The sequence below is a fragment of the Astatotilapia calliptera genome, chromosome 6 (genome assembly GCF_964374335.1).
Source record: "Astatotilapia calliptera chromosome 6, fAstCal68.1, whole genome shotgun sequence".
Classification (NCBI taxonomy): domain Eukaryota; kingdom Metazoa; phylum Chordata; class Actinopteri; order Cichliformes; family Cichlidae; genus Astatotilapia; species Astatotilapia calliptera.
The window spans coordinates 29,218,133-29,235,402 of record NC_137427.1 but is presented as its reverse complement, the minus strand read 5'-3'; the positions used below and the strand labels follow the sequence as shown (position 1 = coordinate 29,235,402).

Here is a 17,270-nt window from a genome sequence, read left to right as displayed (position 1 = left end):
AAAGCTTCATTTGGCCATCACTAATGCTGTGTCATGATAGGCTGTGTGGCAGGCAGGAAAAAAGGACCTGAAATGCAGGACTCTCAAAGACGGGACTGGAACTCAAAATGCAGCTTTACTGCTGGAAAAATCTCCTCATAAATAAAACTCACAAAAATAACACAAAGCTCTGAACAGAGAAACTAAACAGTAGTGATGTGTCCTGTGTGTCGAAGCTTCGAATCGTGCGTCGGGTAATCGCGGGGGCGTTTTTCTGAAGCGCGTATCGAGGCTTGCTTTGATTACGTATGCAGTGACGTTCGAGGCCTCGCGGGCAGTCCGTACCACGTGACTGATTCAGGGACTGGTTCATCGGTTCGCGCCAGATTCGAAATAACATGGGCAGGAAAACAGCTGATTCCCCATCACACCGTGTTGTGGAATTGGATTACGTACGTGCTACATAGTTACTTGTGCATTTCTTCTTCGATGGAACCAGCAAGGAAGAGATGTTTTTTTTTTTATTTTGTCTCTCCTAATAAAGTATGCACACAGTAATAAATATCACAAATGATAAACACCAAAATATAAATAAACAACACTACACATCCTATAATCTGATTTCTGTCTTTTAGTTTATTAAAAAGTGAAGCACCAAACACTAGTTTGTGTCATTATCCAAATGTACATAAGGTTTACACATCATTATAATCAAAGAGCCCGCGTCACTTGAATTGTCCACTTGATGGCGCAGTAGAGCAAATGAATCATCACAATGCTTCGAACCATGAGTCGACCAATTGGATGGAAAGCTTCAGTTCATCATGAGGCTTCATCTCACCATCACTACTAAACAGGAGTACAAGACAAACACACAGCTTACTGAGGGTAGGAAACATTAACGACGCAACAGAGAACAAAGGAAAACACAGGGCTTATATACACAGTGGAGTAATCAGGGAATAGGAAACAGGAGGGAGACACAGCTGGGAGAAATTAGGGCTAACGAGACAGGGGGAAGTAAACCTGAATACACTGACATAGGACTGAGACTAACAAAATAAAACAGGAAACGAGAAACAAATCACAAAGACGCAAACTTGACACTGAACTAAACCTAGAAGAATAATCAAAACAGCACAGCTAAAGAATCAAACCATAAATCATAATACAGAAAAATACCAAAACACAAGAAACTGAAAATGCCGTGACATGTTGAGTGTGTTAGGTAGTGACTGGGGTGGCTATTGTTACTTTTTAAGAAAAGTCTGGTGTATAATATGTGTAATAATTACTTTTTTGAGTAACAACCCCAACATTGATCACAACAAAAGAGGAAATATATGCAGCATGCAATTCATTTGCATTACTGTAATGCCTGTGATACGCTGCTTAGCATGTTAAAGTGATGGTGGTCACTCTTGAAGTGGAGCCAATGAGAATGCGATGAAGGTCCATACGAGAATCGATAAGAAATTGAATCGATAATTGATGTTAATAATGGAATTGGAATCGCTAAATTCTGTGATTCAGCTAAATCAGCTAAATTGAGAACATATATTCTGCCACCTGGCTGGCCTGCAGGGTTGCTCCACCTATGCCCAGCCAGCCCCCAGGACTGCTCTACCTCGGCCGCTAAGATTCCCTCACAGGTGGCATAATCCACCCATCTTTGTCTCCCTTTGGTGCTGGATTTTCCTTCATGGAAAAAAAAGACAAAACACTCGTTCTTAACTTTTGTTTTGACTGTGAAAGTGTACGCAGGGACCAAGTATGCTTTACCTCTCCTCACAACTGCTTTTGAACTGCTTCAAGGTGAGACTATCTTTACTAAACTGGAAGTCTGTAACACTTATCATCACCTGGTCAGAATTAAGGTAGGAGACGAATGGAGAACAACATTCAACACCCTTTTGGACATTTTGAGTATCTGGTTATGCCAATTTGTTTGACCAATGCCCCTGCAGTGTTTCAGGCCCCGATCAACGATGTGCTACGAGATTTCAATAATCACTTTGTGTTTGTGTATCTAGATGATATCCTGATCTTCTCTAAGTCTCTCCAGGAGCACTAGAAACATGTGCGTCTGGTCCTCCAGCTCCTCTCGAAAAACTGTTCCTATATGACAGGAGAAAAATGTGTTTCTGTTAGTGCTGTCAGCGTTAATCTTGTTTAAATTATGTTAATGCCATAACCGCATTAATGCGGTAAATCTCCGTTAGCAAGTTAACGGAGATTCACCCCGTGCGTGGGGCTGCGCGGCGTCAACGCGTTAGAACCGCGATAATTCGCTAACGGAGATTTGCTGCGTTAAAGCGGTTATGGCATTAACATCATTTTAACGGGATTAATGCTGACAGCACTAGTTTCTGTGTCTCTTTTGGGATTCATTGTGGGAAGAGAGCAACTGCAAGCAGACCCTGTAAAAGTAAAGGCCGTGGTCGACTGGCCCGTACCCTCAGACAGGAGACATCTGAAAAGGTTTCTGGGTTTTACAAGCTTCTATTAGAGGTTTATTCGTGGTTTCAATGGAGTTGCGTCGCTACTAATCAGTTTAACCTCTCACAAGCACCCTTTTCAGTGGAACTCTGCAGACAGATTCAGACAGCTCTCCACTACATCCACATTCTCACTCAACCTGACTGAAGTAAACAGTTCCTAGTGGAAGAGGACACCTCAGATTCAGGTGTGGGAGCAGTCCTCACCCAACAAGACATGGAAATATTCGTCCATGTGGTTTTTTTCCCCCTCATTACCTCTCGCCTGCAGAGAGAAACTACAACTTTGGAGGTTTCATAGTCTGGACCAATCACAAGACTCTCGCATATACTAATGGACAGACTGAGCATGCTAACAAAGAGGTGGAAGTTGCTTTGGTGCATCATCTCTTCTAGGAAATTAAAGAGGAGTAGAAAACAAAAAAAAGGAAAAAACTGAGCAATTCCAGACAGGATTATATTTTCTTTTAAACAAAATTTAATACAGATGGATAAGTGAGTACTTTATTGCACCAACCCAAATTGTGTACAAAGAGCTAAACTTTTTATTCAGTCATCAAATTCCTTTTTTAGCACATTTATATGGCGAGTCAAACAGGAGGACTTTCAAATATTTTTAGAATTGCAAATTCAGATTAACAAAATCTCCAAAATTACTGTTTTAATGGTTAATTGTAGGGATTAATTGAAGAAAGTAAATATTTAAAAAAAATTATATAAATTTTATTATATTTGCTTATAATAATACCTGCTTTCAGAGTAAAGTTGGGGACATTTTAGCTTTTAGAAAATGTCAATATAAAAGTGAGTGTATATTCAAAATGTGAAATATAAGTGCTTTTATAGATTGTTTGTATCGTCAATTTCAGGTGTTTCGATCGCTGTTCTCAGACTTTGCCAGAACGCTGGGATCTGATCTTCATCATCAGGCCACTCCAGGTACGTCCTGGAGTTCATCACTTTCCGCAGCCTGATGAACTTTTTGGGGATGTTATTTTTGTCAATGGGCTCCAGTAGAATCAGCACAACTGCGTCATCGTTTTGATCAAACAATCTAAAATGGGTGTAGTCAAGCTCGTACTTGCACCACTCGCTTCTGACAAAGTTCTGGGAGAGGACGAAGAGCGTTCTGTGACTCTTCTCTATAGCGTCCATGATGTTGTCTACGATCCATCCTCCGGGAACAAAGTCTCTCTTGTGGAGGCAGAGTCGGAGGGGCGGTTCCGACTGCTCCAGGGCCGGGATCAGATGCGCCTCCACCCAGCCGGAGTCCATTTCACTGTAGGACACAAAGGCATCGTACTGGAGCACTCCCTTCTTCAACTTTGGCTTTCTCTTTGCTTTTAGCCATGCCCAGGTCATCTTCATGTACCACACAACGCTGAACTTATAACACAGACCTGCAATGAGCACACACAGCACCAGGATGCCTAAGCAGAGGAAAGAAATCGCTAAAGCTGTGTGGCACTCAAACACTGACAGCTTCACGTCTGACACTCTCTCCCCCCTCACTGCATCGGGAGAGTCACAGATGTAAGACTTTAAGTCATGTCTAACTACAGTTTTGTGGTTCATCAAGTCATTTGTCACGAAACCTACAAAGTCACATGAACAGACGTAAGGGTTGCCAGCAGCTTCCAGGACCCTCAGGCTCTGGTAATCATGCAGGTTTTTACTGCTGAATTTGGCCAAGTTGTTGTCTTGAATGGAGAGAACTGCGAGGCTGACATATAAATGCCCATCTGGGAGATTTCCAAGCTTGTTGCCAGAGATGTACAGCTCTTTGAGAAGCGGCAACTCAATGCTAAAGACAGTCAGTTTATTTCTGGATAAATCAAGGATCTGTAGGCTCTGTGGTAGGCAGGATGTCACCTCAGGAAGAGAAGTTGACGAAAGGTTTAAGAACTTGAGACTTGCTGGCCAGGAACAAGTCGAAGGCATGCTGTCAAATGAGTTTCTACTCATGTCGAGGTTTTCCAGCTTTTCTAGTCTAGTGAAGAGTTTGCTGTTGATTAAAAACAAACGATTTCTGCTGATGTTGAGTGTGCGGAGATTTAGAAGGACATCCTCCTTTCCATAACACATCATTTCCATAAATGCACGATCTGCGACTGTGTTGTCACTGATGTCCAAAAACTCCAGGTTTGTGAAATGAATAGTGGATTGGCAGGGAATGACAAACACCTTGGAGTTTATCACAGATGCCCTTCTTACTACAGTCAGCATATTTTGCATAAAACTGAGTTCAGGAACACGGTAGAACCAAACAATATCAATGTTTCTGAGAAAAATGACCTCCAAGCCTTTCAGGTTTATGTCAACAAGAAAGACTTCCTCTTCATCTTCAAAGAACTGAGAATCTTCAATGGCAAAAAAAGTCAGATCAGAGCCCGACAAAATATTCACAAGTTGTACACAAGCTGACACAGACATGTTCACATTTTTAAAACTAAGACCTGTAGCACCACGCTCGATGGCCACGTGAAGTGGGAACATTTGCAAACTATTTTCAAACTGTGTGTCAGTGAATGTCACTGTTGTGTTTGGATGAACAACGTCTAACAATATAGCTCGTACTACTGCTAAATCTCTGTGAAATACTCCACTGAGTCTAAGTGTTACATGGCTAATGGGTCCAATTTGTCTCAGACTCCCTCTGTTAAACACTTGCAGATGATTTCCTTCAAAAACAAGTTCCTCAAGACCAAAAAGGCCAGAAAAATCCCTTTTACTGACAGACTGAAGGAAAGGTCCTCCAAAATGGAGGGTCTTCAAGCTCCTCAGTGGCAGGAAAAGGTTTCCCTGACCAAGTGTTGAATATTTGTTTCCCAAAAGATTCAAGTAGTGGAGAGAAGTCAGGTTCTGAAACCAACCAGAAGACAAAGTCTCCAACTGGTTTGAGGACAAGTCCAGTTTCTCCAAATGAGTCAGTGGGTGAAATGCGTCTTCATGGATGGTTTTGATCCTGTTGTTATTCACGAACAAAGCCCTCAAAGCGGCATATGAAAGAAAGTCATCTTTCATTATCGTCTCCAGTGCGTTTAAAGAGAGATCGAGCTCAGTGATGAGTTTTGAAGCGGCTGCAGGGACTTCTCGAAGGTTTTGGCTCGAGCAGTCGCAGGATGTTTGTTCACAGTGGTGACACTGTTGACTGGTGAGCGCCGAGCACTGAGATACTAACAGGACAAACACGAGAAACTTCATGACTTTTTCTCCTGAGTGCCTGCAAAACACAAACACAAAATCAAACTCAGAGCTTTTCTTTCAGGTGCTGGTGTGACACAATGTAATAATGAAACAGCCATGCTAACAGCTTTGGAGCACAGCTGGAGGCTTCGTGCTAATGTCATAAAGTAATGTGGTGGGGAAATGGTGCTAATGTCATATCAGGCTTGTTTTCAACACTTTAAGAAGTGGTGGAATATGAGATTCACATCATACATGTGTTCTGTTGACATCTGTAGCACTCTGTGATGCTGTCATATCAAAATCTCTGAGGAATGTTTACAGTCTCTACAAAATCTTTAATCTGTGCATTTAAAAAAGAAAAGAAAATAATGGAATTGGTAAATATTCTTGAAAATGAATTTAATCTTAAGTTTTTTTTGATATTTTTATTTGTTTGTCATTGCATCGTTTAAACTTATTTAGAGGTGGCAAAAGTACAGACTTTCTTTACTTAAGTAGAAGTACTGATACAGGTGTTAAAACATACTCCAGTAAAAGTTAAAGTACTGAAGCAACGTTTTTACTCAAAAGTGAAAATGCACAGTAAAACTAAAAAGTAGCTCCTTTAAGGACAATTCTACGAGCCATTTTCTTTGTTTTGCTATATTAATATATTTAAAAAATAATATGAATACATGAGCATACAAATGTTATTCAAATCTAAATTGTAATTGTAGTGGATGTACTCAGCTTGAATCTGTTATCTAGGACAGACGCAGTGAAAATAACTATTTTCTGTTCCCTACATTGTAGAGGCTGACTTTGCTTCCACACCTAAACAGTAAAGTGAGCACAGTCAAGGGTTACAGTGGGATTCAGCAGATGGGGGAACACTAAGATCTGTGTAGTTGATCAGCACAGGGAAAAGAATCACAACTCACAATAATTTCTAATATGAGCTTCGGAGAAGTTTCTTTATATACAGGCTGTGATCAGCAGCCCTTCTGCTCTTTGTGGAGTCACACAAGTGAATTCAACAAGATGTCAACAGATGTTTCACAGATGTCTTTGCTTAGCTCCATTTCCTACACTGACACTATACACTTTATACCTATTTTAATACTAGACGGTTGATATAAAGTCAGAATTCAATGAATGTATCTAAGCATAATCAGCTTAAATGCAAATTGATCTCTGCGACACTAGATTTGCAGTTTATCAAGCGTCACTGAGTCCTTACCTTTAAACCTAACCTCTCCTGTCCTGTCCTCTTACATCTTTCTCCATCTCTGAGTGAAGTTTGCTCTTTTTCTTTTCTCTGCCTGTAAAATACAGCAGCTGGACCTTTAGCTAGCAACACACAGTGAGACAAACTGAACACAGACAGTTTGTGTGTTTGCTGATGTTTGTTGAACTGATAGAAATGTTGCACTTCTGCCACTTAAAAAAAACCCTCGTTCCCCTTTTTCTTCCTCGCTAGCTATTTTTTGACTTCGTTACTTCCCACCTCTTAAATTAACTGATCTAAAAACAGGTTTAATCGGGTTTAGAAGAGAAATGAAGAAAAATAACTCAATAAATCTTGCTGTGTTCCTCACAGGTGAAATGTCCCGTCCTCCTTCTGCACAGCCAGGATATTGACTGCTTTGTAAGGGCCCTCCACTACTTCTGTTTGCCTAAATTATGTCTTCATGCCTCACACTGGTCCATATTCAGAAGTAGAGACAGAGAAATAGAGTGACAGTTTCCCTGCAGGGATTAGAGATAAGAAGAACAGAAGCTAGGTCTTAGTTTCTCTGGTGTCTCATTTCTTTCATATATTTTGTCGAGCATTTGAATAAAATGTGTTTATGTTCAAGTGCACAAGAAAAATGACAATTGTTAAATATTCACAAAACATAAAGGGAAGAAAAAGACAAAAGGTGCAGTTAGGCTTAGGTCATAAAGACTTGACTCCATCCTGTGTGAGAATGAGCCTGAAAGAGTGTGACTGTAGCACTTGTTCATTGTGTTAGATTGAGGGACTAAAGTTAAATAAACCGCAAGTAATCCAAAATGAATCTGTGTCAGCGCCAGCTTTCAGCCAACCTCAGCCCTCCTGTGATCAAATAAAGAAAATGAATTTTATAATCACACTAACAATCAGCATTCATTGTTGTTTGTTAGTGTTTGTTCACTTGCTGAAGCTTTAAAAATAGTTCTGTAACAGTAATATCAATATGGACTTGGGAAGTTGCTTACTTTGACCAAGATTGCAACATTTTAAGAGCAAAGAATCTGACACGTGTCAGCATTTAGACAACGGGAAATTCAAGTTCTACTTTTTTTCTGCATGATGGGAAAGTTTTAATGTGGACTTCCACAAAAATTTGTTGTGGTCAGTAAAAGCAGAGCACTGCTGCGGAAAGATGCTGTTAGGGAAATACAGCTTCATCCACAAAAACTGCTTATTAACCTTTATAACGGTTTGACTGAACTGCACTTAAACTCTGCTGCTATGTTTTAGGTGTGGTACGTCTTTCCAGATGTGCAAGATGTCAATTCCATATGCATCGATGCATCCACATAGCGTCAGAGATGCAGAGTTTTGCACTGGGAATAATAAGAAGCTGGATAGTCTCTCATCTTCAGTGGAGAGGGCAGAGGATCCAAGTTTTTCAAAAAGAATTGCAAATGTTGTTTTGTCTTGCGTCAGAAAAGTTTTCCAATTTGCCTCAGTTCATATTAATTAAAAATAAAAACAAAATAATGGTTTGTGGCATTTGCAGATCACTGCATTCTGCTTATATTTACATTTTACATGCTTTTCAGCTACTGGAGACAAACTGAAGGCAGAGACTCACAACCAGTAAGCAGCTGACGGTAGCTTGCACCAAAGGTTTGTTTGTTTTTCAAAAACTCTATTCTGAATGCATGTACTGACATACAAAAATAAAATTGCCATAACTTGACCTCATGTTGCCTGCTTCTTTTCTTGTGTGTCTGTGGATGTAAAACAGTAACACACTTTCTGCTCTGTGTGTTTTTAATTGCAAATAAATGCAATATGTTTTCATTTTAAAATGCAGTGCAAAAAACTTCTGCTCTAAATCTTTTTTTTTTTTTTAGCAAAAAGCTTTTTTTTTTTTGCCTGTTGTGGAAGTTTTCCATTTAAATAAAGCCTGCAGACGAGCGGTGAGCGGTAGCTAACATTCTTTAATCAAAACACACAAAGAACAGACAAGCAAGCTCGATGAAGTCCCTGCATGACCGCGGGACAGACAGTCAGCAGAGTCTCCCTGAGCCTAGCATGGCTCTCAGTTAAATACCTTCTCCAGGAACAAAAGGCAGTACACAGCTGTTTCACACCTTAAGGTTCACACTCCCTTGCTTCCTACCAGAGTCCTCAAAGACACAAAAGACTCTTCCTGTGGAGTTGTCTGCTTCCCCCAACTTCCTTACTAGACCCCCAGCATTTGTCTTACTGTATGAGTGTGAGATGTTATGATATTTTGATACCACGGTAAGCATTTACAGGATATTGTTTTATACAGGAAAACTGTTACTCAATAAGGCCGATCTACTAGTTGTTTTTCTCTTTCTCTGTGACCCAAGAATTAATGTGTAAGACTCACAAGCTGGTACCTGAAGGTCAAAAACACCACAGAGATGAGACCACTTCCTTACTCCCATCCTCCCTTTTTCTTTATCTCCTGGAAAAGGCTCGTTAAAGGCTAGGTGGTTTGTTTCAGAATTCACTGATGAAAGAACTCTGTATTCTATGTCTAGGAGTGTATTTTGCTGGGATGATCATAAATTATAGCTGAACTGATAAACTACACACAGGATACTTCTTGGCTCACAAGGCAGGAAGACGTTTCCTTATTTGGTCTGTACCGGTTTGAACTGGGAAAGCTGACACACGAACCTTTTTTCATCTATATAAACTGCTGTGTATCAAATAAACCTTTGAGTCGATTTGGGAAGACAACCTGAAGCAGTCTGTGTTTCCTTGTTCTCCCAAGCTGCTCCCGACGTCGTAACTAACCCAGCTGAATGGCATACCTGAGTGTTACTTTAAATAATTAGGAATCTTATAAGGAAAGGACAGAACTCTGCTTATCGCTCACGCCACGGAGGAAACCCGGGAAGGCAATTTCCTTCATGAGACATGTTAAAATCCAGTGGCACCAAGGTATCATACAATAAAATAATGTGATTAATGCATAAGTAAAAGAAATTCCTATACATGCCCCTTCCTGATTTCTTATGTTTTAACATGTTTGTTACACTTACATGTTTCCAATTTCAAATGTTAACACAGATGTTCAGAGTAAATACAGATTGTAGTTTTTCAAATGATGATTTCATTTAGTTTGGGGAAACAGCTCTCCAACTTTACCTCATGTAGAAAAAGTCATTTCCTTCTAAACCTAATAAGTGGTTTTGTCATCTAGCAAGAACTGCAGTCAAGCATTTGCAATAACTAATAAAAAAAAAGCACTTGGGACAATTGTGTTGGTGACAGCTTTTGTTATAATATCAATAATATTTCTATGAATATGGGATACTGTTACATGTTTGCATAGACTTTTGTGGAATATGGAGACACTCCTGGCATTATATGAGCAAAGTGAGACTCATTTTTTAGGGTTGGTGGAGATGAGTGTGAAGATCCAAACAATCCCTGTCAGTGATGGAGAAGCTTTGATGAAAATATTTGGTAAAAAGTTCACCAGCATGAAGGAAATGAAGTTTCAAACTTTCCTTAGGAGGAGCCCAGCACGCCTGCTTAAAGAATAGTAAGTGTGGCGATGTGGATGCTTGCAGCGACTGCTGTATAGAGGCCATCCTGCTACACATGAAACACATCAGAGTCATAATTGTTATTTTAGTCACGTGTTTGTTTATTATCCTTATTGTTTTATCTGGGACAGTTTGCAGACATCTCAGAGAGAGGAGACACCAGCATCTGAACAGAGACTCAAACCAGCAACCTGCAGCTCCCTGCTTGGCTGCTCCAGTTTTCTCCTCACTCATGTTGCCCACCAGTGATTTCTAGCTGCCCACCCACACAGCAGGCTAGAATATGCGCTGAGCCTCAGCACCCAATACTTGGACATGTTTTCTTTATTAAATAATGAACCAGACCCCAAAAAGTAAACAGCTGTTATTGCTAGGCAACGGGAGCAGCATTTGGAGATGCAGCACCTGACATTCCTGACCATGTGGGCGGAGCATGCATGAAATGGAATGTTTAGTAGAACTGTGCAACACAAGCACTTAGTTCCAGCATGTTTCATTGTATCCAGACACAGCTAGAGACACAGCTACAGCAGCATCTCTGTGCAGGACAAACGACAGTTGACGAAGAAACATCGAAAACTTCACTTCACTCCTCTACAAAACGTTGGTTCCTTTGTTTAAAAGGCCAAAATGAATCAAGGGAGATCGAGAAGAGGATCGGCGAGTGCTTCACCTCACAATACAGTACAGCTGATTCATTTTAAATTTCAAATGATACAGGCTGAAAATGTCAAATTAAAAGAAGAGGCAGAAAAATCAAGAGGAGAAGCTAAAAATTCAAAGTTTGAAACTGAAGTAGTATTGCAGGAATTACTGGATGTGGGTCTCAAACTTAAAGGAGAGAAGATGAGAAAACAACAGGCAGAAAACGAGAATGAAAACATGAAGAAAGAACTGTTGCAAGCTCAAAAAGCATTGGAGGAAGAGAAAAGCACAGCACAAGAAGCCAAAAATAAATATCAAACTGCAAAGAAGGAGGCAGGAAATGTGATGCAGGAATTACAGGAGGTGCAGGAAGCTTTTGAAGAGGAAAAAAGCAAAATGCAGTTGGCAACACAAGACGCTGCAAATGTAATGGCTGAAGCTGAAACACTAAGGAAGGAATTACTGCATGTGAAGCAACAACTTGAAGAGGAGAAAAAATGTAAACACGAGACAGAAAATGAGATTGAAAATATGAAGAAAGAATTGTTGGAAGCTCAAAAAGTGTTGGAGGAAGAGAAAATTAAAATACAGGAAGCAAAGAAAGAAATGGAAGATACAAAGAGTTACACTCAAAACATGAAGGAGGAACTGATGAAAGTGCAAGAAGAACTTGCAGAAGGGAAAATTGAGTTGAAGGTATTCAAGAAAGAAACGACGGTGACCAAGAAAGGCTGCAAAGATGAACTTAAAGAAATACAAAAGCACAAAAAGGAAGCTAAAGAGCTCCTCAAACACAAAGGGAAACTGGCCAAACAGCAGCTGAAAGAAACATTTAAAGATGCCGAGGAGCAGCTCAACAAAACCTTAAAAGAGCTGAAGGCAAAAGAAAAGCAAGCCGAGGACAGGAGGGGATTCTGGAGCAGACTGCTGAGAAAGAACTGACCCAGCAGCATCTTCCTCCTTCCCCCTCTCTCAACCTTTCTTTCACAAAAATCCCCCCAAACTTTACTTGGGACGTTTGTTTGTTTTTCAAAAACTCTATTCTGAATACATGTACTGACATACAAAAATAAAATTGCCATAACTTGACCTCATGTTGCCTGCTTCTTTTCTTGTGTGTCTGTGGATGTAAAACAGTAACACACTTTCTGCTCTGTGTGTTTTTAATTGCAAATAAATGCAATATGTTTTCATTTTAAAATGCAGTGCAAAAAACTTCTGCTTTAAATCTTTTTTTCTTTTTTTTTGGCAAAAAGCTTTTTTTTTTTTGCCTGTTGTGGAAGTTTTCCATTTAAATAAAGCCTGCAGACGAGCGGTGAGCGGTAGCTAACATTCTTTAATCAAAACACACAAAGAACAGACAAGCAAGCTCGATGAAGTCCCTGCATGACCGCGGGACAGACGGTCAGCAGAGTCTCCCTGAGCCTAGCATGGCTCTCAGTTAAATACCTTCTCCAGGAACAAAAGGCAGTACACAGCTGTTTCACACCTTAAGGTTCACACTCCCTTGCTTCCTACCAGAGTCCTCAAAGACACAAAAGACTCTTCCTGTGGAGTTGTCTGCTTCCCCCAACTTCCTTACTAGACCCCCAGCATTTGTCTTACTGTATGAGTGTGAGACATGTTAAAATCCAGTGGCACCAAGGTATCATACAATAAAATAATGTGATTAATGCATAAGTAAAAGAAATTCCTATACATGCCCCTTCCTGATTTCTTATGTTTTAACATGTTTGTTACACTTACATGTTTCCAATTTCAAATGTTAACACAGATGTTCAGAGTAAATACAGATTGTAGTTTTTCAAATGATGATTTCATTTAGTTTGGGGAAACAGCTCTCCAACTTTACCTCATGTAGAAAAAGTCATTTCCTTCTAAACCTAATAAGTGGTTTTGTCATCTAGCAAGAACTGCAATCGAGCATTTGCAATAACTAATAAAAAAAAAAGCACTTGGGACAATTGTGTTGGTGACAGCTTTTGTTATAATATCAATAATATTTCTATGAATATGTGTTACAGGAAAAATGTTTCTATGTTTCTTTACCTTCTTTTAAATGTGCAGGCATGCCCTTTTGTCTATGGTTAGATTAGTTTAGAATTATCTTTTTAGACTTTCTCAGCAAAGACATACTGTTTTGGGACATATTGTTTTAGATTGTTTTATCTCTCACAGCCTTCTCCCAGCTCTCTGCTGACGAGACTAGCGCCACATATGGAGTTGTTTATTTTATTTGTTTTGTATTTTCTTATCCTGTTCTCACTGTCTTTCCTATAAAAATTACCAAGCCACTGTGCATGGTGTGAGTTGTTCTTAGCAGCTCACCCGTGTACATGTTTGATAAAGAAAGTAACTTTGTCTCATTGTGTCTTTATTTCTCCTGGGTCTTTTACAGAGTTTTCCCCCAACATTTCTTGGTCCTTCGAGCCGGAGCACCTCCATCGTGTCCCATCTCCGTGACCAGTCCACGTTGTTCGTCTGTCGACAGCCCACACACTAGGTGTGTGGTCAAAGACCAAGGGCGTTAAATTCGAGTCTTGGCCAACGTTCTTAGAAAGCGACCCACGGTGGTGGGGCCCGATCGAGGTGGACCAGACCCGGCGACACTGACCAGGTAGATACAGACACACTGACACAATCTTGCGTAAAATCGTATTTTAAATTCAGGGAATTTTAAATTCAGGGAATTTAAAATAGCGAAAGTAGCTCGTCGCGACTGGAAGCTCCCCACTTCTGTGGGTTTAAAGTAGCTCGTCGGCTGGTAGCTTGGAGCTCGTCGACTGGAAGCTCCCCACTCTTGTGGGTTAGGTTTGGAGCTCTGAGTAGCTCCCCCAGCTGGGTCAAGGGAATAAGTAGCTCGTCTACAGAAAGACTGGCAGCTCCCCTTATTATAAGGGTTCCGATCGCGCGAATAAGTGTGAATGTGAATGTGTGTGTGTATTGTTGTAACTAACGGAGCAAGCTGACTTTTCACGGTCCGATAAGAGACTGAGCCGCTCCTACTGTGTTTTTCTTTCACTGCTGTTCGCTGAAGTGCTGGTGGTTTGGGAGAACGGTCGAGTTCCGCCTCGTAAAGTTCACACCGCTTTTGGAAATAGTCCGAAAGTAGAAGGGCGTGTGAACAACCACTCTCATTCCTCATACCAGCGAAGGTGGATAGCAGCTGTATTGCCAGTGTATAAATAAATAAATAAAAATAAATAACTAAATAAATACCTAAGTAAGATACACTAAATAATAAAAATTGAAAAATGGGGAATAAAACCTCTAAACCTCTTGCCAATAATGGGCAGTATACACAAAAGTTCATTAATGACGAACAATGGATAGAAAATAAATATCCAGGTGCAGGAAAAATCAGCGCAAGGAGATGGCGTAATCCTAAAAAGACGTCATGTCCTGGGTGGGAGGGTACGTGCAGCCCCGCAGCTTTAACACAGCTCAAAGATAGCTTATTAAAGGAAATAAGTGCAACCACAAATCTTAGAAAGAAAGGAAAACGCACAAATGAATTAACTTTCCTAGATGCATGGAAAAAAGAGCAACAGAGACGTGCTGAGAATAGAGAAAAGAGACAGAATAAAAAACAAAAGCAAAGCTGTGAAGTGCCTGAAGCAACGGCTGCAGCCCCTCCCCCCTATGTTACTGCCTCTGCATCAACTCCCAAGCAAACAGACAAAGATGCAGCTGTGAATAACCCTTACGGTTCAGTGCAGGCAGATTTAGCTAAAATGTCATTAACACATGCACCTGAAGCAGATATAGGGGAAGATCATGTAGGCAGGGAAATATGGCCTGACCCCCCAAGCCCCCCAGGAGTATTTCCATTAATAAGTTCACCTAACCCCAGATATGGTCAGCCGATTGGACCTATGGGGCATCAAGACGCACACCCCACAATTCTTGTGTTTAGACCATGGTCACATGAGGATCGCAAAAATGTTCTTAAAGATGTCCCGCCCCTGCATGACGGTTTTGACATATGGAAGAGAGCAGTTGAAGCAATTAGGACTCAGTGGTATTTAAACGGTCATGAAATGTACCAGGTACTTCAAGATCTTTTAGGTTTGAAGTTTGGCTCAGTGAAAGGCTCTTTCACTGGGGGGGCAATTAATAATCCTTTAGATTCTTTAGTGGTCGGCAACGGACCACAACCCCTGCGTGCAGGTGACCCTGAATTAGAAGGCCAACTACATAACTTCTATGAACGTGTGAAATTACAGCTGGCCCCCAAGCCAAACTACAATAAAATAGGAGAGGTGAAACAGAAAGAAAATGAAACTGCATCAGACTTTTTAGACCGCCTGCGCCCAGTTTTTAGGCAGCATTCAGGTTTAGATTATGCCGATGGCGATGCAACGCCATTCCAGCAGCAATTAAAAAATGCATTTCTAAATGGCCTGCTCCCACCAATCAGAGCACATGTAGAGAAACATTGGGTCACAATGAACACTGGCAACTTGCCAGATGCCCTGTTACATGCTGAACACGCCACAAAAGTGCACAAACAGAAAAATAAGGCTGACGTCTTCACCATAGATTCAGAGACAGGTTTCCTTGCATTTTCGGGAGGCTATCAGAGACAGAAAGGGAAGCAAGGTAATCGACAGCAAGGCCGCAGACACAGAAACAGAGACAGCAGATATGAAAGAGACAATGCCTGTTTCAACTGTGGAAAACGAGGTCACTTTGAACGAGAGTGCAGGAGCAAGCCACAGACACAAAATAATAGGAGAAACAATGACAGGCAAAACAGTGGCGAATCTATGGAGAACAGCGACATGTGACTAGAAAACACACAAGACATGAACATTGATGAGGGAGGGGAAGTTTTTAACATAGAACAATTGCTATTAGGGTCAGAATACAAACCAATGCTGCTAATTCATGTGAACGGGCAACCAATCCAAATGTTGTGTGACACCGGAGCATGTAAAACGGTTCTAAGGCAGCCACCTAAAAACTTACAGTACTCAAAAGACACATTAGTTGTGAAGTCAGCCACAGGCCACACCACTGTACAACAACTAACTGCCCCGTTAGAATTAATGCATACCGAAAGTGGCCGCAGGTGCTTCATTAAATGCATATATGACCCGTCATGCCCAGTAAACCTACTAGGAAGAGACGCTCTGACAGAACTCAAGATAGGCGTGGTACCGGAAGAGAATGGCATGATTGCTGAATGCATGCTAAATGACAACACACCAGAGCCAGATAGCATTAACACGGCACACAGCAGCAACGTGTGTCTCTCTCAAGGCTACGGTGTCCCACATTATTACTGGACTCTTGAGTTGCCCGAGCTCACAAAGCTACACAATGTGGCCCGCAAATATACACCCCCCACATCCTATTTCCAGAAACCCACTGACTATCACAACACGTTGAGATTTAAACAAACTCCAGGCCCAGACCCACTTTACGATCAGCAAGTGTGGAAGCTAGGACAACAGAGTTTGACTTTACAACACCTGTATGTCACAAAGTCGGGAAATGCAGTGTGCTCAGTAATCCAATCAGCAGCCGTGAAGGCTTTGAACCGCATGCCTAAGCCACACGTGTCTGTAGCGCATAACTATCATTCAGACTGGAAGGATTTAGGAAATGTGTTAGCCAGGGTTGAAGCAGACACTTATGAAAAAACGGAAGACACTCATGAAGGCTGGCTTCAAGGCCGCCGGACGGGTTGTTTCCGACACACACTGGGTTGGCTGGTCGCAGTCAGTCCCGCTGTACACCTAGCCGATGCCGCTGAAACACATGCACAATTAACTGAATGACATCAGGCAGCACTAGCTCAGCTGCCTGAAACTCTCTGGTCTACAGGCCCTGCTGATGTAGGCCTTATAAAAAATGCAGATGAAGTAAGAGTAAAACCTCTCTCAAAACACAGACCACTGATATCTCAATACCCACTCACTACTGAGGCTAGACATGGCATTCGCCCAGTGATAGCAGACATGGAAAAGGCAGGAATTTTAATAAAAACAAAGACAGCCACCTGTAACACTCCTATCTTTCCTGTTAAAAAAGCTATCACGGGTGCATACCGTCTAGTACATGACCTGAGAGCTATAAACGAAGTGACTGAACAAATCCCACCTGTGGTTGCTAATCCACACACTATTTTAAATCAGGTCACACCGAACGAACAGTGGTTCTCAGTAATCGACCTTTCAAACGCTTTTT

The 17,270-nt window shown here is 41.1% G+C and overlaps 1 protein-coding gene across 2 annotated transcripts; it reads right to left on the bottom strand.

Moving 5' to 3' along the window:
• Positions 1 to 2,937: 2,937 nt before the first annotated feature.
• LOC113024418 (toll-like receptor 2) lies at positions 2,938 to 8,757 on the bottom strand. Of its 2 annotated transcripts, none has more exons than XM_080303076.1 (2): positions 7,244 to 8,757; positions 2,938 to 5,700 (listed from the first exon to the last, which is right to left on the bottom strand). In XM_080303076.1, exon 2 carries the CDS (start codon positions 5,679 to 5,681, stop codon positions 3,318 to 3,320), a length of 2,364 nt encoding a protein of 787 aa, XP_080159202.1. In that variant the 5' UTR covers positions 5,682 to 5,700; positions 7,244 to 8,757; the 3' UTR covers positions 2,938 to 3,317. The 2 variants fall into 2 exon arrangements, with proteins under 2 accessions (XP_080159202.1, XP_026027299.2); XM_026171514.2 differs by lacking the exon at positions 7,244 to 8,757 and adding an exon at positions 6,886 to 7,170.
• Between the last annotated feature and the right edge of the window lie 8,513 nt (positions 8,758 to 17,270).